This window comes from Cucumis sativus, chromosome 4, assembly GCF_000004075.3.
Source record: "Cucumis sativus cultivar 9930 chromosome 4, Cucumber_9930_V3, whole genome shotgun sequence".
NCBI lineage: Eukaryota > Viridiplantae > Streptophyta > Magnoliopsida > Cucurbitales > Cucurbitaceae > Cucumis > Cucumis sativus.
In genome coordinates this window covers 5,374,720-5,396,251 of record NC_026658.2, presented here as the reverse complement: position 1 = coordinate 5,396,251, position 21,532 = coordinate 5,374,720, and the positions used below count along the sequence as shown (strand labels likewise).

The 21,532-nt window shown below is 26.4% G+C and overlaps 1 protein-coding gene across 1 annotated transcript; it reads left to right on the top strand.

The window, feature by feature from the left end:
* Window positions 1-12,071: 12,071 nt before the first annotated feature.
* On the top strand, window positions 12,072-14,547 carry NCED2 (9-cis-epoxycarotenoid dioxygenase NCED3, chloroplastic). The gene has a single exon (XM_004147720.3). It carries the CDS (start codon window positions 12,378-12,380, stop codon window positions 14,160-14,162), a length of 1,785 nt encoding a protein of 594 aa, XP_004147768.1. The 5' UTR covers window positions 12,072-12,377; the 3' UTR covers window positions 14,163-14,547.
* Window positions 14,548-21,532: the final 6,985 nt, after the last annotated feature.

Sequence of the window (21,532 nt, the reverse complement as noted above, 5' to 3'; positions counted from 1 at the left end):
CCCTAAATTTTATCAAACTTTGCCAAATATTTTCTTTCTTTAAAAACGTGGAATTTCTCTTTCAACTTCCTACTAAACTATACATTTACCTTTTTTTTTTCTTTAAATACCACTTCTTTAATTTAAAATTTAATATTGTGGGAGAAGACCCACTCACATTCAACTTACCATAAACACACTATACACATTTTATTGATATTTCTATATATTGCTATTCTACATTGAGTTAGGGTGTTAAAGACGATATTTTCATGAAAAAACAAATAAAAACATGTTACTAATATGAATAATAAACGTTTTTACGTCCAAAATGTTTATTGATTTCTTTTCTAATGGAAGTTCTTGTAATAGTAAAAGAGTTAAAATATTGTAAATAAGTAAAATATTATTGTTTGTTAATAATAGAAAGTGATATTTTATTATATTTATAAATATTTTTAACCATCTTTTTATTTTTCAATATTGTTTACTCGTGGATGTTTATTTTATTTTAGTTTTTTTTTTTAATTTCTGGATTTTGTATACAAAATATCTCTCTCTTGAGGGCATATATAAAATATCTCTTTAGTTATTGACAATAATGTTCCACTTATTAGAAGCATAATTTAGCAATTTCGATGAGCATAGTAGTTATTTAACAAATCTCAAAGTTAAGGTGTGTGTAAATATTTAATATTATCTCAAACATAACTCAATTACATGTTATCAATAAAGTTTGCTCACACCAATTATATTTTAAAAATCTCAAATTAGACTTTAAATTAAAATTTTGATAATTTGGCTACAAATTTTAATAGAAAACAATGTAAGAATATTTATTTTAAACTCACTGATTTTAGCATAAAAACAAGTCTAATCGGTTAAAATTTATAATTTCAAACTAGAAAACAAGCTATTGAGTTAGTGGTAAAAAATAAAAATAAAAAAAAAAGATAAAATTTAAATAAATGACAAAAAAAATCATAAGTTAGGATGGTATTTTTGAATAATGATAAAGAAAAGACATGAGTATTTTTGTTGAAGAGGTAAAAGGGTGTTTATTAGTATTAACGTCATGTTTATAGTTTTTATTATTGGGTGAAATTATATATATTGACTTTGTGTTACAAAATAAAACGGAGTTTAGGTTAAATCTTGGAAACCGTAGCCATCCAAATTCAAAGTTATGATTAGTTAATTAATAAAGAGTTAATCCAGCATTAATATTATAATTATTGTAGAATTCAATTAATTAGGTATTGTAAGTGGTCAGTTAGTTGCCAAACCGTTGACAGTTTTTCCGGTAAAGTTAGTTTGTCGGAATCACTCAATTATATATATATATACACTTTGAGAGAAATATCTCTCTCACCTCTCGCTGCACCAAATGCTTCCTCCTACCAAACTTCAAAAACTTATTTAAATAATTATCTTCCATTATTATTGCCTTCTTTTTTAAATCTATTTTTCCTTTTTCCGCCCTTTGTTTCCTATTAATTATTCCTTCCATTTTTCTTTTAATATGCATCACTACATCTTTTTTTTATTATTATTAAAAAAACTTATTTTTTTATTTGTAATTCATTAATTAATCAAATAAGAGAAAAAGTTATTAAGATATATATACGACGTAATAAAGAAAATTTGAATTATACATTTTGGTAAAGTTATTTTCCTCCAAGTTAAGCACTGTTTAACTAACATAAAACATGTATTATCTCGTCTCTCAATTAAAAAGTCAAAAATTTAAAACTTTTACTCTACCTACGTTTTCAACTCACATACTCTTTTAAACTTTTAACCCTTTTCTATTCCGTTCTAATTGATTGGTTAGTAAAATAAGTTATCTTAATTTTTAAAGAGAAAGGATTGAATTGTTGATATTGGAAGTCACCAATATAAAATTCATGTGAAGAATTGGAAGCCCACTAAAAAAATAATACATATACATATCTAATATATAGTTTGATTCATTAGTTTTTTTTTTTTTTTCTTGTCTTTGTAGGACTATATAATATTTGGTCAATACTTGAACGATGTGAATTTTTCTTTTTTCTTTTTGTTTATCCTTCGCTAAATTCTACTCATAAAACGTAAAAATAATCACTCATGGGTTTGGCTATCCATTCTTTTGAATGTAGGAAATAAGATAAATTAATTTTCAAATATTTCATCATGTTAAAATAGACATAAAAATGAATGTCTTTTCCGAAATTAAAGATATCATTCATCATTATTGATCACATACACCCTTTTTTCTAAATAGTTAATTGATCACATTCCTAAATGTATGTGTGCAACTAAATTACAAAATAACTCCTTTTAGAAAGGAAATTACATGAAATATATGCATCCTAAATTTTGGAGAGTACCGTTGATTCCGAGATTGTGAACATATTGAAATTGGTAAACTCAAAAAAGTCACTTTCTTCGAAAAAAACCATTGAAACTCAAACTTAATTTTTATAAGAAATATGAGATACTCCTCTTATTGTAAACTATGGTTTTGAAATAAAACCACATCCTATCAAATAACAAATAACAAGATGAATCGTTTTTATTTTAATAATCTAAACATTCATATAAACATATAAAATATTAATTTGGAGAAAACTATAATTGTGTTCTAAGCTAGATAATTGAAACTTTGATCTTATATATATATATATATATGTAACTACTTCAATCATTAATTTATGTTTACTTGTTTCTAATTATGTTCTTTCTTTTTTCTCTTTCGATTTTTCCCTTTGCACAAATAATTGAGGATCAATCTTGGGATAGCAAAATAACTTATAAAGCATGTGCCAGCATGTGCACACGTGGAAGATATTGACAATTCAAATAATCAAAAAAGGCACTTCCTACTTATATATTATCAAATTATTTGATCCAATTTAAGCTTTACCCTCCGTTTACTTAATATACTTATCTACCATTAATCTTACATATTTATTCATTTTTATTCTATTTTTTCCTCTACTTTTTTAAAAAATTCATTACCAATATTGTATTTTCATTTGCTCTTCAAACACGTTTCAATTATAAAAAAAAAGTTAAAAATGTTTATGTTCGTGGTTTTAAAGGTCTAAATGAAAATCAAGGAGATATACATGATAACGTAATTATAAATAACAACCAAACTTATTTTAAGGAAGTAGATAAGTTTTAAAGGAATTATTTAAATCTTTAAATATCATTTAGGACAGTGATATGTAAACTGAAAATTGTTGGTTCATTCAGATCTCTTAATTTACAAGTAATTGTCTTAATTATTTAAAACCAACTTATTAAAAAAATGAATGGATTTCAACGTTCATCATTGCATTTGTCTTAATATATTGAATCGTTTTGAATGGTTGCCCACAAGATTAAGATTTTATTTATTTATTTAGAGTTTAAATTTAGGTTTTTTGGGATGAGGAACATGTCCTTTATATCATGTGAAGTCTCGTGTTTCCCCTTTTATTAAGGCTAACCCCACTTGGGGTTTCACATTTTGGCCCCATACTTTATGCTGCCAAAACAAAATTAGATGATATTATAACAACTTTATATTATATTTCATCACAAATTACATACATATTTCAAACATCTATGCCTTTTTTTGGGTTTGGTGTGTAAGATGGATATATATATATATAGAAATATGTTAATTAAAAATTAATTTTTTTAACATTATCACGTGTAAGATTGTGTATATGGAGTGAGATTTTAATTGAACATATAATTGCAAACAATAATTGTTTCCTCCATGATGAACATCCACTTGGGTTGTTTCCACAATCATATGTTTAGTTACATCAAATCGAACTTAAAACAATATTTGATTTAATAGTCTTAGAGAATGGAATTTTGTTTTGGAAGAATCGAATACTTCCTTTTATTAATGGCTTAAACATGCTATTATTATTTTTTAAAATTAAAATCAGCAAAATATCAACATTAGTAGGTTATATCTAAAATCACTTTTAAAAAATGAATATATTTAAAACAAGAAAACAATAAAAGACTTAAATTATTACTTTGCTTCATACCCTTTATTCAACTCTCAAAATATCTACACATTTTGGGTTTTTCTTTTTTTAAAAATAATATCCTTTTGGTCCTATGCTTTTAAAAAGTGACCGATTATTTAATTCTTACATTATTTTAAAAAATTTTAAATCCTGATCAGCATAATAGAAACACTTTGATATAAAGTTCACATATTGATTTTGTTTCAAAAATAATTATAGAGGATGGTCTAGTCCTAAACTTTGATAAATATATATATATATATGAGATGATAGTCACCTTCTAAAATATTAGAAAATAAATATAATGAGTTAAACCCTAAATTAGAGGAACCGAAATAAACATTAAATACAAGGATCGAGATGTATTAAAACTAAAAGTGTATGGACTAACTTAATATTAAAATCCTAATTAAAAATTATTCTATTATTTTAAAGAGATGAAACTTCTTTATTATTATTATCAATTATCTTCAAGTTAGTGGTATTTTGTTGATATTTTAATAAGTTAAATCTTTTATATCTTAAGTTAGTTCGTTCAAGTTTGTAAAATATTAAAGAAACCCCATGAAATTATGGATATACATTTGATTCCTTGATTTCTATATAGTTTTGATCATAATTTATTATAATTGTGCGCTATGAGGTGAGATAACCCTAATTCTTTATTGTTGGAATGTTTAAGCACCTGCCCAAAAATATTTCATTTTAATTTTAATTAACAAATGAGATCTTCTGCAACCAAAAAATGAAGAAAAAAAAAGTTAGTGTTACTATTAGCTTATAATTATTAATTATATTTACGTGCGAAACCAGATCAAACTTCATACAAAAAAATTTAGGTTAGTTGAGTTTTATTTCTATCGTTAAGTTTTTTTAATTATTGTTAGTTTTATAATGTTTCTGTCTTTTTCAATTTAAAAAATTAAGATTATTTTCTTTGAAATCAATGATTTACTAATATTTTAGAAAACGTAACCAAATTATAAAAAATAAGAAAATGAATGGTTCTAAGATGTATTTAAAAATAAATAAACAAATATAAAACTTGTCTGAGATTTCAAAAGCATATTTCAAAATAGTAAAAAAAAACAATAGAAAACATCAAAGGAAATGTCATGAAATGTATTCTTTTTCCTTTTTAAATCACTACTCAAATTTTAGACTTGTGGTCAGTCAAAACCATTTGTTTAAAAAGAAATCGTAGAATCAATACCATATAACTTTAATTTTTTTCCTTAGATTAATTGGTATAAAATCATATCCAATTTTTTTAATGGATTTTGCCAAAAAAGAAAACGTCATTTTTATTTTTCTCAATTTATAATTTAAATTAGTTGTTGATTTCTAACTTGTTCATTTGAATTCAATGGTATTTCATAATAATGAAGATACACTATCTAGATTTTGATGATGGCTATAATAAATTAATTTCACGACAGCTTAAAGAAATACAATTTATATATCACTTTTTATGTTTAGGCATACACCCCAATTATTTCTCATATTAGAGAATTAATCTACCGTATTTAATATATCCATTAATTCTCATTTGGAGGAAAAGTTCAAATTTGATCGTGTTAAAACAATGAATAAGAATTTCATAAATAAAAAATTAAATATTCTTGTAGAATTAATATTTTACTCCATGTAATATTAGATTAGTTGAAAAGTTCATGTATATATATTAATATGGTTTATAGAAGTGTCTTGAATTCATATCTCTCTAGATTGTTACATATATGGGTGAATTGTGTATTTAATATTAAAATGATTCGGTTTGATTGTTTTTTTCCTCAAGGAATCCAATGGAAAGTGTTTGTATATATTTTAACCAAACATCTAAACCTAATTTTCATCTTATTATTTTAATTTGGTTTGGTCCTAAATGACAATGGAGGAGTCTAATCTTAAACACTCATAATAATGATATTTAACATGGTGGAACATGGATTAAAGATTTGGTAGGTAAACCTTTGATATATTGAGGGGAAAAAATCCAACCCTTATTCAATAATTTATTCTTTTTTAGTTAAAGTGCATATGTATGGTTTAATCTCATTTCTTTTTTTCCTTTTTTCTTTTCTAAAAAATGTTTTATTCCTCTCTATCACTTTAAATTTACTATTACACGTTATTATTTTTAAGTTTAAAAAACATGTTGAAATGACCATGTTAGTTGGAACAAAATACGTTGAAATAATCTTCGCTATTATAATTAACCAAACACAAACAAAAATGACATCGTTTTATATGGAATCGTTTTATATGGAATTCAAGGGAGAATATATATCATTATTTACCTGTTTTGTTGGATAATTTTGTGGTTATTTTGTGGTGACTCTTACTCTACTTTTTTTTATATTTTTATTTACTTTGAATCCATTGTTTATAGGTTATTAACTTAAAATTAGTTAACCTAAATTATTTAGTATACCGAAGAGAGCTCAAAGGTATTGGACTAGAGGCTCACAAACTATTAATTTAATTACTATGTTTAATTTTAATCTTAATCGATAAGGCTACCTAAAGTTAGTTGAGTTTGCCTCTGCATATCTATATACATGAACTACATGAATATCAATAAACTTGAAACATATTCTAAAGTAGTCGTAAAAAATAGTAAATTTAATAGAATATTTAAACAATATAGTAAAATTTTTAGATTTTATTAATAATAGACATTAATAGATACCGATATACTTTTATTAGTGGTATTGATAGACAGTGATAGAAGTCTATATGTTTCTATATTTTGATCTAGTACGTAAATATTTTAATTTATTTTACTACTTTTAAAAATGTTTTCATATTTAAATTTTTTTAATAAATATATTTATTTATTTTCTTATTGATGGCAATTGGGAGAAGATAGAATCTATTGATCAATTAACTAATAGTGTATTTAATATATTGGAGTTATATTTATATTTATAGACAATTTGTTCTCTTAATGTAAAAGATATCAACCTGATTACTACCTATCCCTAATAGATGTTTATCAAGTGTTTATTATTTATCTATTATTATAGATAATTAAGATAATGTAAAGGCAAATCTAGTCCTTACGTATAGATAATTAAAATATATACAAAGACAAGTAACAGACCATGACATTTTACTATATTTAAAAATAATTTAAGTAGTTTTGTCGTTCAAAACAATACTCTTAAATTAATTATATAGAAATTTGTTTAATCTTTTTAAAAATTAGTATATTGAAACTATTATTCAACTAATTAATCAATAATATGTTAAATATATTGAACTAATGCAAGTAAGGTGTGTGTTTGGATTGATTTTTGAAGTATTTAATTTTTAAAATAATTTATTTTAAGATAAATTGAGGTATATGATATTTGTTTAAAATAAATTTTTTTAAAATGAGATTATGAGAAAATCATTTTAGAGAAAACACATGTAACTAAATTTGAGAAGAAATGTTTATTTGGTGTTTAATAGGACTTTCTCCCAAATATCTATCTTTCTTTCTTTATTTTTTATTCATTTTTCCTATCTATTTTTCATTCCATTTTTAAAAAAATATGTTTTTGATGTGTTCATACACGTTTTTTTAGAGGAGTTTGCAAATATTCATCTCTCAACCAAAATCTACTCTTGTCTTAACATTTGGGAAATAAATCATGAGGATGTCAATGAAAAACATGATCATTTAGTTCATGAAATGAAGATGACTATGAAGAATATGATGAAATTGTACACCTTTTTGTCTAGTTGATATTATATTGTCTTGAAAAAAATTATTATTCTTATTTATATTTTGTTGTTGGAAATCAATTACGTTTTTTTATTGTTATGTATTTACATTTTAAGATATTTGTGCTTCTAAAATTGAATTGTAAAAAAAAATATTAATTCAAAATATGAAATTAATGTTTAGTTTAAACTTCAACAATGGTAAGTAACTACAAAATCAATAATTTCAAAATAACATGCAATTGTTTTCAAAAATATATATTTTTTAAAAAGATTCAAAATGTGTATTTCTTTATGAAATAGTTAATAATGTTTAATATTTTTACATACACAGCTGTGCATTGAACCAAACATATAAGTGCTTAGATTTTAAACTTATTTTATTAAAAAAATGTATTCTTAAACAAAACATCTTTTTTTTCATAGACAATCCAAATACACTCTAAGTTTATATTGAAACTTGTTTAATTTAAAAGGAATTTTTTTAAAAAAAAAACTTACTGTATATTTGAAAATACTAGTCATTAACAAATTAATAGCATATTAAAGGAGGATGGTCAATTTTTAATATTTACAAAATATAGTAAAATTTTAAATTCGATTAATGATAGACATTGATATATATTACTAGGTTATCATTAGTGACATTATTATATACTCATAGAAATCTATAAATATCTACTGGTAACAAAATCTAAAATTGTTCAAATATTTTGATGCATTTTGTTATATTTAAAAATGTTAAATATATTAAATACAATAAATTTGTCATGTAAGTGGTTGTTACTTAATAGTTTGTAATTAATATATTGAGTTAATGCAAGTATTTGATAATTATCAATTGATAGTATATTCAATGTTTATTTAAATGCATGCAATTAAGTTTTTTTTTCTTTTTTTTCTTTTTTTTTTTTGTTAAGACTATTGAACAATTCATTAAGAGAGTAAGTTGACATATACACACACAATATCTATAAACTTAATTGACATTGGAGCAAAACTAAAAAAATTGTGGATTAAATTCTCCATTCTTACCCTTGTTAGGTTTTCATATAACTTATTATTGTGTTTAGCCTACTCTATGATAATAATTGACTTTTAAAGAAGTTTATATCACGATTTAATTAGGTAACCTATATATGTTGGTTGGTAATTAAAATTTTGGTGGCATAAATATGGGTTTAATCTGTATTTTCATTTTGTGTAAATTACATGCATATTTCCCGTTAATGTTAAAATATATTATAAATTTTGTTGTTTGCATGAGATGAGGGAGTACTTTATGTACCTCAAGCTCAAGTACAATAATGGTTAAAGATTTCAATTAATTGAAAATTAAACAGTGAAAAATGATATTTATGAAAGTTTGAAAGCTAGTGAGAGAAACATAGGGTTTATAAGTTAAATGAAACAATAAAGAACTTGAAAACTCAACTTATTGATAGGATATTGCATTGGTGAGGCAAAGATGAGAGGTTTGGCGGCAGGGAAGCGCGTGGGATATTTATTTTTAGTTTCTTCGCCATTCTTTTTTTTTCATTTGACGGTGACACTTTTTCTATGCTTTTTAGTGCTTCAGTCACCGCCAACCACCAACTGCCACGCGTGCGGTTTCAAAGACTCTTATAGAGGCCACAACGCGGGTTTTTTTTCTTTTTTCTTTCTTCTTCTTATAATTATTTATTTATTTTTTTAAAAAAAAAGGAAAATTAGAGACGTAAACGTGCACAACGGGACCAATAACCTCTTCCGCGTTGTAACCAACCGCATTATAACCCACCAATCACAGCCCTCCACGTTCTTCTCTCTCTCTCTTATTTTTAAGGTTCTTTCTCATACTTTACTTTAAACTTTAATCCCCCCTCACATTTTGGATATTCTCTCCCTCTCTCTCTTCATTTAGACCAAGTCACATTATTTGTTTTTATTTATTATTATCATCATATAAATAGACCCTTTTTTCCATTTTAAAATGTTTCCCTTATAAATCCTGCATGTTATCCTTATGTTCTTCTAATATTAAATATAATAATCACAATCAAATGAATTATAAGTAATTAATTATATCTACGGTAAAAGGAAGAAAAAAAGTTATGAGAATTAGATGAGTTGATCATGAAACTGAAGATTACAAAATATGAAAAACAAGAGAATAGAGAGATGTTGATAGATTTGTTTTTATACTTGACTCATGACTGACTCATAAATAGTTAGAGAGCTGCTTATTTGGATGGATCCTTTGCTTGACCAACACTGAATGCCCTATATAATTTTCCACCCAATATATATAACTCAACACAAAATTAATAATTTCAACCTTCTTCTTCTTCTTCTTCTTCTTTTTTGTCTAAATAATTCAATTCCTAGTTTTACAATGTTTATGTGTCATTCAATGTATATATGTATATATATTAGTTTATTTTGATTGTGGTGTTTCATCATCCATATGTGGTTTACAAAATTATAATTTCATCAAGAATTTGTCTAACTAACCTGATGTGGAAAATATTATCAGTTTAATTTATATCCTCAAGTGGTTAATAATTCGAATTAAATAGCTCTAGGTACTACTGTGTTCAGTAGTTATTGTACATTTTCTTGTAAGGTTGTAAATTGTCTATTTAATTTGTAATGTTTAAATTTCTTTTATATCTTTTATTGGACATAATATATATATATATAGAAAGTATGTAGTTCTCATCTTCTTTTGGAACGTTTCATTTCTCCCTAATTTCAATTTTTTTTAAGCCTATATTTAGATTTTCCATATTATTTGTTGAAGTTAGTCTATAAAATAAAAGTTGAAAAAAACTCTTTTATATGTGTATATATATATATGACCTCCTTAGTGACTATTTAATCTTCTGTTTTAAATTTTTATAAATTAAACTGATAAACATACCCTTTTCACTTCAAAATATCAATGTTGTTATATATATTTTTTTCGTTAAATTTTGAAAACTAATTTTGTTTTCAACTTTATTTTCATTTTTTAGTTTGACTAGGAATAATCTCGCTCTTGTTCTTAAAAAAGTTACAAACTATTGAAAGAATATGCAAGAAAATAGGTCTATTTTTTAAAAACAAAATGTAAAAAGGTTACCAAATAATCATTAAATTTCAATTTTATGTTTAACAATATCGGGTGAATCTTTATAATTTATCATTCACTATATAGTTTAGTTAATATTTTAACTATTTAGTATGTTATTTAGACACTTTCAAAATTAAAAAGCGTTCTATTAAAAATTTACGCCGTTTATTCAACTAATACCTTCGATAATATTTTAAACATAAATTGATAAAAAGAAAGAAAGAAAAAAAAAGTTCGAGTGATCTAGAAATGAAAATGGATGGTGAGTAAGTTTAATGAGCGTCAATTTAGTTAAAAGATATGCATATAAAATTAATTAACTTAATTATTACAATAATTTATGTTTTGAATGGCCGCTTACCTCATGCCACTTGTCATCAATGTGAATGATGAGCTAAAAAGTCAATTCTTCAACATTTCTACTTCATAAACACATTTCAACCAACATAAAATAATCCTACTTTAACTTCCAACTCTTTCCAAGAAAACATTTTAATTCATTTTTCTTTTAAATTTCCAAAAGGAAAAAGATGAAAGGAGCAAAATCATATTTTAGACACTGCTTCTACACCTCTCCCTCAAACTTACCTCATTTCTATTTTAAATAAATTGGATAATTAAAATTGATGTTGGGACAATTTTCAAAGAGATTAAAGTCTTTGTTGATTGTCTAAATAAATCCAAATGGAGAGATTTAATTCATAAAATCATATATCTCACCTCAATACTTATCCAAATAAAAACACAATGTATATGGAAATTATTGATATCAAAAAGAAAAAGAAAAAAAAAAACTAAAATAAATCTAGACTGCACTCGTATCTGTACCATCCACCAACTTATTCCAATGGAAAAGAAGAATTTACAGTGTGAAAGTCACATATAAATAAGCCAAAATATTTAGTAAAAAAATATTTGTTATGTACCACACATTCTCAAAACAAAAAGTGTTAGAGAATCTTGAAAAAAATGCATGAAGGGTGACAAAAATCCCACTTTTATTCTTAAAAAAATGCATGGAACTTTGGTTGCATATTCTTTGTTTAAATTATAATGATAAGATATAGAATATGGGTAGAATTCAAATTAATGGTCTTCCATATTTTATATATGGGTTTAGAGAAGAGAATTGGAAGGAGTTGAAGAGACATAGATGGTTAATTAGTTGATAAAGATAGATTTAATTAGATATGAGTTGAAAAAGAGATAAAGAGAAATAAGGAGGGATAATGAGAGAGTGAAATTGGAGGAATATTGAAGAGAATAATGTCCCACTTAATTAGTTTAGAGTGACGTTTAGGTATTTCAATTTTAACAGTCTCACTTTCTTTGTTCATCCTACACGTGGTGCTCTCTTCTCTTCTCCAACAATTTTTTCATTTGACATTTCTGCCCTTCCCTTTTCCCATTATATAAACTCCCCCTCTCCTCTTCCTTTTCCCTTCATACTCTCTCTCTCTAACACTCTTTGCTTCTCATCTCTTTTCTTTGTACAAACAAATTCTCCAACAAAAACACACTTCAACCCTTTTTCCTTTTTCCTTTCTTCTTTCATTTTATCTCTATCTACTATGGCCTCTTCTTCTTCTTCTTCCTTCCTCCAATCTCCCTTCTCTTCTTCAATGCCGGACAAAAAACTCTCTAATTATACCACAAACAGATTACTTTCTGTATCCTCTTCTCTCCATACGCCTTCTATTATTCAAATTCCTAAGCATTCCCACACCACATTTCCATCTCCACTTCAGACTTCAATCCCCAAACCTCCTCCCCTTACCACTACACCGCCTGTCTCCGGATCACAGGACTGGAATTTCTTGCAGCGAGCTGCGGCTATGGCTCTTGATGCGGTTGAGAATGCTCTGATTTCAGCTGAGCGCAAGCATTCATTGCCCAAGACCGCCGACCCTGCCGTTCAAATTGCTGGCAATTTTGCTCCTGTCCCCGAGCAGCCGGTTCGGAAGGGTTTACCGGTGATCGGGAAAGTTCCCGATCATATTCGAGGGGTTTATGTGCGAAACGGAGCCAACCCACTTCACGAACCGCTCTCTGGTCATCACTTGTTTGATGGCGATGGAATGGTTCATGCTGTCGAATTTTCCGAGGCCGGTGGCGTTAGTTACGCTTGCCGGTTTACGGAGACTCAACGGCTGGTTCAGGAGCGAGCTTATGGACGCCCGGTTTTCCCAAAGGCAATCGGTGAACTCCATGGACACTCTGGGATAGCTCGGTTGATGCTTTTCTATGCCAGGGGGTTATTTGGTCTTGTTGATCACAACCATGGAATTGGAGTCGCCAACGCCGGTCTGGTCTATTTCAACGGACGGCTTCTTGCCATGTCGGAAGATGATCTGCCTTACCAAATCAGAGTCACTCCGGCGGGTGATTTGAAAACTGTTGGCCGGTTCAATTTCGATGGCCAACTGGAATCCACAATGATTGCCCACCCAAAACTCGACCCTGTTTCCGGCGAGATGTTCGCTTTAAGCTACGACGTAATCCAAAAGCCATATTTGAAATACTTTAAATTCTCACCGGAAGGAGAGAAATCACCGGACGTCGAAATTCCCCTGCCTCAGCCAACGATGATGCACGATTTCGCTATTACGGAGAAATACGTCGTAATTCCCGATCAGCAGGTGGTTTTCAAGTTACCGGAGATGATCCGCGGCGGTTCTCCGGTGGTATACGACAAAGAAAAAACCTCCCGATTCGGAATTTTGGACAAAAATGCGACAGACGCCAACGCCATTAAATGGATTGAAGCTCCTGATTGCTTCTGTTTCCATCTCTGGAACGCTTGGGAAGAACCTGAAACGAACGAAGTCGTCGTAATTGGATCGTGCATGACACCGCCGGACTCCATTTTCAACGAATGCGAAGAGAATTTGAAATCCGTTTTATCGGAAATTCGTCTGAATCTGTCCACTGGAAAATCAACCCGTCGGCCAATAATCACCGAAACAGAGCAAGTGAACTTAGAAGCCGGAATGGTGAACCGAAATCTACTTGGAAGAAAAACCCAATTCTCTTATCTTGCTCTAGCAGAGCCATGGCCAAAGGTTTCTGGTTTTGCAAAGGTCGATGTTTTGAGTGGAGAAGTAAAAAAGTATCTGTATGGAGAACAGAGGTATGGTGGTGAGCCTCTGTTTCTGCCAAGAGAAGGCGCAGAGGCGGAAGACGACGGCCACATCTTAGCCTTCGTTCACGACGAGAAGGAATGGAAATCGGAGCTTCAGATAGTTAACGCCATGACTCTGGAGCTTGAAGCTACTGTGAAGCTTCCTTCTCGAGTTCCTTATGGGTTCCATGGAACTTTCATAAGCTGCAAGGATTTGCAGAAGCAGATACGGTAAAAAGAGAAGGTAAATTACAATAACATATTGGTAAAAGAATGGAAAAAGGAAAGAAGTTGGAGATTTTTACCAGCGGGATGAGTGTGAATTTACGTCCCCGGAATCTCCTCTACTAGTAAAAGAAAAAATAATAATAATAATAATAAATAAAAAAGAAAAAAGAAAAGAAAAGTTGTGGGGGTGTAAAGTATAATTAAGAACTTTGTTGGGGTTGATAATGTAAGTAGGATTAAAAGTGAGGGGTTTTGAGAAACCAATCTTGAAGCTTTTGGGTTTAGGGTAGGAATGAAGCTCAGTTGGTTTCTGCTTATTCTTTCACTCTTTTGTTAATTATTGATTTTTTTAAATAGTAAATATTATATATTTTAATTTCAATTAATGTAAACAATGTACAATCTCTGTTCCCTCCTCTCATACCAAATTCAATCTCTTATTTAATAGAACAAATATGTATCAATTACTATTCAACAATCCATTATGGCTCTTCCTCTCTTTTTCTCTTGGGTATCTTAATAATATTTTCATTTTAATTTATAAGAATATTTACCTCACATCCCATGCCTTACAAATTTAGAATGGGACAAATTAAAATGATGGAATTGGTGTCTATTGGAAACAATATTGAACCTTTATAAAGTTCACACTTAAAAGTGGAAACAACATTGTTAATTAAAATGTACAATAGATTCTAGTTTGACTCTCTTATAAATCACATACGCATGAAATATAAACCTACATCTTTTTTAAATGTTATTAATCTATTTATTCATGATTTTATTTTGATTACAACCTCAAATTTTGTGCCTTCAAAAACGACTTCGTGTTTTGCTTTACAACTTGACTCTATTAAGAGTTAGGTTTCGTACAACTTAGAAGTGGAATATTTGAACTAAGGACTCCATGTCTTCGACTACAAACAAACTAGTTGAGTTCATGTAAGTATCCATCCATTATAATATTCTTATAAAACATTTAAATAGTTTTCTTCAACCGCTACAAACAAACTCTTCTCGTGGTTGTTTTACTTATAAAATTTATTTAATATTTTCATTATTTTTGCATCAACGCCACATACTCACACATACACATATATAATAAAAATTATACATGACTTAATACCACTAGGTGTATTGTATATATGACCAAACAATGTATGTTTTTGAACATGATTATGGATGATAATATTTTAAAAAATAATAACAAAGGAATTGATTAGCCTAAGATGAATGAGGACTAAAACGTCATGCGTTGGTGGTGATAAACTCAATTTTTGAGAGGATATAATTTCATCCTTAATCCTCACAGTCCACCAGATCATACAATTAATTAACTTCATAAAGTATTATCGAAACATTAATACTTTTTAAAATTGTTTTTAGTTTTCATGCTTCAAATCTCTCTTTGGATTTAAGTTCGAAGGTTTCAGATTTCAAATTTAAAAATATATAGCCACATGCGAATAATACTCTAAATACAACTTCATGTTATATGAAAGCACAACAAATGAGATTATAAACGTACTTTTCTCAATTATTAATAATAAATACTTGTTAATGAAAGCCACAATTTTATTTTTTATTTTATTTTTTTTAAAAAAAATTGTGTCAATTAGTAGTGTTTTAATATTAAAGGCAACTCAATGAATTAATTATAAATTACATAATATTTTAATATACTTTTTATATACATTATATTCATAAGATCTTTCTACTAGATTAGATTATTATTTTGAAAAACAGCCCTTAATTAAATAATAATTTAAAAATAACTTTCAATAAATATATGAAGCTTGATTTAATTGTAGGATACATAAACAAAAATGAAAGACCCACTAAAAATGAAGATATGCTTTTATATTTATATACTAAATGTGGTTAATTATATATGTAAAATTTTGACATTTTCAACCAATATCATAACAGAAAAAGAAATTAATTACTTACACACATAGTATTTACTTTGAAAATATAATTTAATTATTGAGTTTTAAAAGAGCTAAATTTACACGATATTAAAATTTACAAATTCTAAATATTATCTTTATCGATTTCAAACTATGATATACAAGATTTCGAACCGATTAATATAAACTATTAATATTGATAAAGGATAAAAAAGTTTTGTATGACTACACTTTTTTTTTTATAAGTTTCTCTTATTACTTATATTTTAATAAGAAATATTTTTTTGATGTAGGGTCAGTAATTTTTATACAATATAATTAAGATTATGAAATATATTGTATAAAAAAATCCTAACTTTTTGACATTATTTACACATTCAAGAAAATAAGATATTTGTAAATTGCATGCTTTTCACGAGTGTGTATGTTATGCAATATTATTTTTAATAACGTAATAAATTTACTAATTCATATAGAATATGTTGAGTATATTTTTAGTATTGGAGTTTGTGATAAAAATGGGTGTTTCAATTACTTGAATTACATATTTCTTTCATTTTTTCTTTAATTGATAAAAAGAAAGTAATCAAATGTATATTTTTACAAATTTGTGAAATTCATGGATCTTTTCAATAATAAAGGCTCTCTTTGATTGTACCTTAGTTTTTGTCCTCTTGTTTATATACATCCATCCATATATATATATATATATACATACTATATTATATATACATAGATATATTAGATGCACATACATTTATATAAATATATTATGTATCCATACATACATGTGTACACATTCTAACGATACTTTATCATAACTTTACAAGTTTTCTTTTCAAAAAAAAAGTTAGCATATAGTTAATTAGTATTCTCTTTTCTCTTAAAGTTAGATGAAAAGATTAAATACTAATTAGTTATTGCATAAGAATTGTACAATGAAACATAAAAGAAAAAAGCTATGTAGATTCTCTTTTTCTCTTGCATCTTAGGTTCGATATGAGCATATCATCGGGTGAAAAAATTTAAATATCTATATTTGAATAAATTTTAATTGTATATGTTAGTTCAAACATATTTGATATAGAGGCATCATTCTAAAGCTTGGTAGTTTGGTAGGGTGAATTTGTTATCGAACAACAATAATGACCAATAATTAAAATTGAATTCTCATTGAAAAAAAATTAAACTAAATTAATATATACAATAAAATAAATTACTAATAATTATCGTTTCTTTTTGTTTTGATTTTAGTGAAAAATCATTGTAGAAATAAGTGGATTACTTTTGAGAGTCATCAATAGTTACAAAAATGACATAAAAGTGATTGTGACAACCTCTTGTTGGTTTATATATAAAAACCCTAAATTTATGTAAATGAAATAAAATATATTATTTTCTTACATGATATATGTTTAATGTTAAAAAAATGCAACCAAAAATTTGAAACTAAAACCATTTTAATTTGAAAATAGAAAAAATAAGTGAAGATCTAAATTTTGAGTGTCATTTAAAAAAACCCTATTATTTCAAACCTCAAACTAAAACCATTTTTATGTTTTCATTTTTTTATCGGACAAACTAATGAACATATTTTTATTATGTTTTTGTAAAATTTTAAAATATTTTTATGAATTAAAAATAAATTCAAGCTAATTATTTAATAACGTGAAATTAAAAATGTAAAAAGAAAAAAATTATTGAAAGCTTTTACTTATGTTGCAACATGTGGACATATCACCACATGACACAAAGTTATATATTTTGTTCTAAAAAAGGTCTTTTGGAGTTTCTTTTACAAAAGAAAGTGGCAATTTTTTAAAAAGTAAACTTGATTTCAAAACTAAATTTTTTATTAAATTTTTTATTTTTATATAAAAAACATTTATAATTTAATCTTATTGAAAATGAATAAGAAATATGTCAAGTATCAACTATTTTTATTACTATTAGGTGGAAGTTTGAAAATTTGGAATTATTTAAAAAAAATTAAACAAAATAATATTAAGTGACAGTCCGCAAAATAATATAACAAGAAATAAAAAAGATAAATTAGGTAATCTAGTTAGTGTATTGACATAGGAAAATATTAAAAACTTTTAGGACATTTATTTTCTATATATTTTCATTTTTCTTTTCACTTCATGAAAATACTTTCTTGTATTTTTCGATAATTTAAAATGTTTAGGAATAGATATTTGTGAAGTATTGAGCACCTACACTTTATAAAAGTAACTTGTTAATTTTAATACGGTTGTTCAACTAGTTAAAATTCGATTCAAAATACAAATTAATGAATCCAATACATACGTAGGTATTACATATAAAAAAAATTAAAGTAAGCTTAATCTAATAGTAATAGGTAACTTAAAAAAATGATTTATTTATTTCTATTTGTTAAATTGTTTGATTGGAAGTTAAGAAAGGGAAGGGTGGAAAGTTTTAGGGAAAAAGACTTGGATATTTTTGAAGTAGCTGGTGACTTGACTCCAAATGTTGTCTAATCTCTACTTTGCAAAACTTTATGCAATTGGAGTTTTAATTATGAGATTGGTAGAATATTCTTTGTAGCTCATGCAAATTGTATAAGAAAATTCACTACATGTGCAAATAGCAATGTGTAGAATTATATATATACAACCAAAGATATTTAACAAACATAATAGTAATTGTCACTAATTCTTTTAATTTAATTGAGTGGGATGAAAACAATCATATAGTGATTGAGAAATAATAATTGACGAAAAGAACTGTGTACATTTATACCAAGTTGCTGGGTGGTTTAGAGGGTCCATGAAACAAAAGCCCTTATTTTTGGGTTCAATGGAAAATGAGGATAGCAAGTTTTTTTTCTTCTTTCTATCAACATGTCAAGATTAAAAAGAAGATGGACATCTTTCACTTATAGTGTTTGTTTTGGCCACTACATCACACTTAGAGAACTGTGTGTGTGTGTTGGAGAGAGTTAGGGAAAATGGGAATGTCACTACAATGAATTTGGGATGGGATATGTATAGTTGTCCAACTATATTATGTTTTGCAATCTTTTCCTAGTCTTAATTTTCTCACTATCCTACCCTATAGTGGCACCCATTATACCCGATCTATCTTCTTAGGGAGAGATCATATAGGAGAAATTATGTTAGAGATTGAATTTTATTTAATTTTATCCCTTAAATCGGCGTTGAATTATCAATAGCAATAAAATTTATAGCTAATATGTCTTGTCTGTCATCTTTAGTGGGTAAGACTTTTAGATATACTTTCTCATTTATAAAGGAGTATGATTTGTTTTATTTGATACACTAAAAAATAAAGTAATATGCGTTAACAAAAATCAACATTTAATTAATTTGTACATGCATGACGATCTTAACGATAAAATGAAACTTTTGTAAATATTTGAATTTAAGATGTATGCTAATTTGATAATAGATTAATGTGTGTTTAAAATAGTTCGAGTATCATAAGTTTCTAAAGATATATATTATATAAATGTATTTGGGTATTAGTATAATTGGTTTACATGACTCTAAAAGTATGTAATGATCAGTTTTCATGACTCTTTTTTTAATTCTCTAATCCATCATCAAGGTAAGTCTTAGATGACTGTTAGAGAAAGTTTGTTTCATGACATTAGTTTAGTCGGGGATTCAAAAAATGGTGAGATTTAATTGAATTTGATATTGCAGTATGAATTAGTTTGATCCTCACCCACATTTTGTTTGAATTAATAAAATAAGTAAATAGTTGTTGAATATTGTAGTGTCTCTTTTTGCCTAAAACACACTTATAACCAATAGAAGGGTTGGTTGAAAAGTGGAAGACAAAAACACTATCTATCAAGAAATTGGAAGCATTCATGAGAAAATTGGGTGAAAAGGGGAACCACTTTACTATTAAATCACCTAGAAATTACAATAAACTTTACATACTTTTGAACTAATTAACTAATTAAGGTTCCATTTCAAAATATTATTCCTAATTCAAATAATAATAATAATAAAACTTAGTTAGTTCATTGGAAGTTTGCTCTAAGAAAACACTTTGTGGTTCATTGGCCTTTTTCCTTAAATTATGAAAAAATATTATGGTAAAACATTAACATTGTTAGATATACATAAATCTCATTGCAAAATAAATAAAAAATTACATCGTCCTTAAATTTTGATTAGAAATATTATTTATCATTTGTAATGGGTTGATTCAAATTCAATTTAATTATATTATTAGGTAAAATATCATGGTTGTAAGATATTAAGGATAACAAAAATGTACATTTTAGTAAAAGAATTTATATAACGTAAAATTATGACTAACGAATCCAAAAATTTCTATAGTTTGTAAATATTTTAATTTATTTTGCTATTTTTAAAAATGCCCCTTACAAAAACATCTCCAATCTTTTTAAAAACTAAAAATAGAAATAGAAAATAGAAAATGAATATAGTTTACCAAACAAGTCTTAATACATTTGTTTTTGAAAAATTAAAACGTTAAAATATATTTTTAATAAAAAAAATGATAGTAGATGACAAACGAATGAAAATATTTACAAAATATAACAAAATTTTAAATTCTATATAAAATTTTGCTATATTTTATAAATATTTTATTTCGTTTTACTATATTTGAAAATGCACATTTTTAATAATTAAAAATACCATAATTAAATTTTGATGAGGAAGTAGTTTGTTGGAGTCTATCCTTGTAGTACTTGCAGGACATGTTTGAAAGTAATTTTGAAATGGTTAAAGGTACTTTAAGTATGTTCAAAATTACTCTTAAATAGGCTTGAATCATTAAAAGACAATTTTTGTTGTAAAAAGATCAACTTTTAAATTGAAAAATAACGTTAAATTAGTCTCTAAAAATCAAACATTAAATTTGTTTAAGTGTGATTTTAAATGTAGAAAAATTAGCTTTAATTAATATTACTCTTAAAGATAATGTCTTTATTTTATTTAAAATATATTTTATATACGAAGAGAGATTTCGGACCTCAATGTTGATGGTACAAAATATTAATGACAACCGAACTTGTTTTGATCATGTTAGACTAGAACATTATTATTAGTCTAAATTCATTTCTATATATGAGTACTCTCTTTATATCTTCTTTTATCTTCACATTTGTAATAGTAATGTTATATTCTTAAGAAAAAAACTAATGTCCTAGTAACTATATTACGTACTAGACTTACACATGAAGTTATAAGACAAAATCTCAATCATATAGTGCAAACACTTTATATTTGATGTACATTGCCTAAACCTTTACATTCAGTTGATACAATACTAATTATCATATCAAAAGTGAATAGTTTGATCTCGACATTGAACTTAAAAAAGAAAGTGCATGCAAGAATTAGTGTCGTACTAGCTATATGTCATATACAAAAGAAATGCTATACTTTTTGGCCTCATTGGAGGGTTCTTCTTGAGGATTAAAAGTGCTTGTACAACA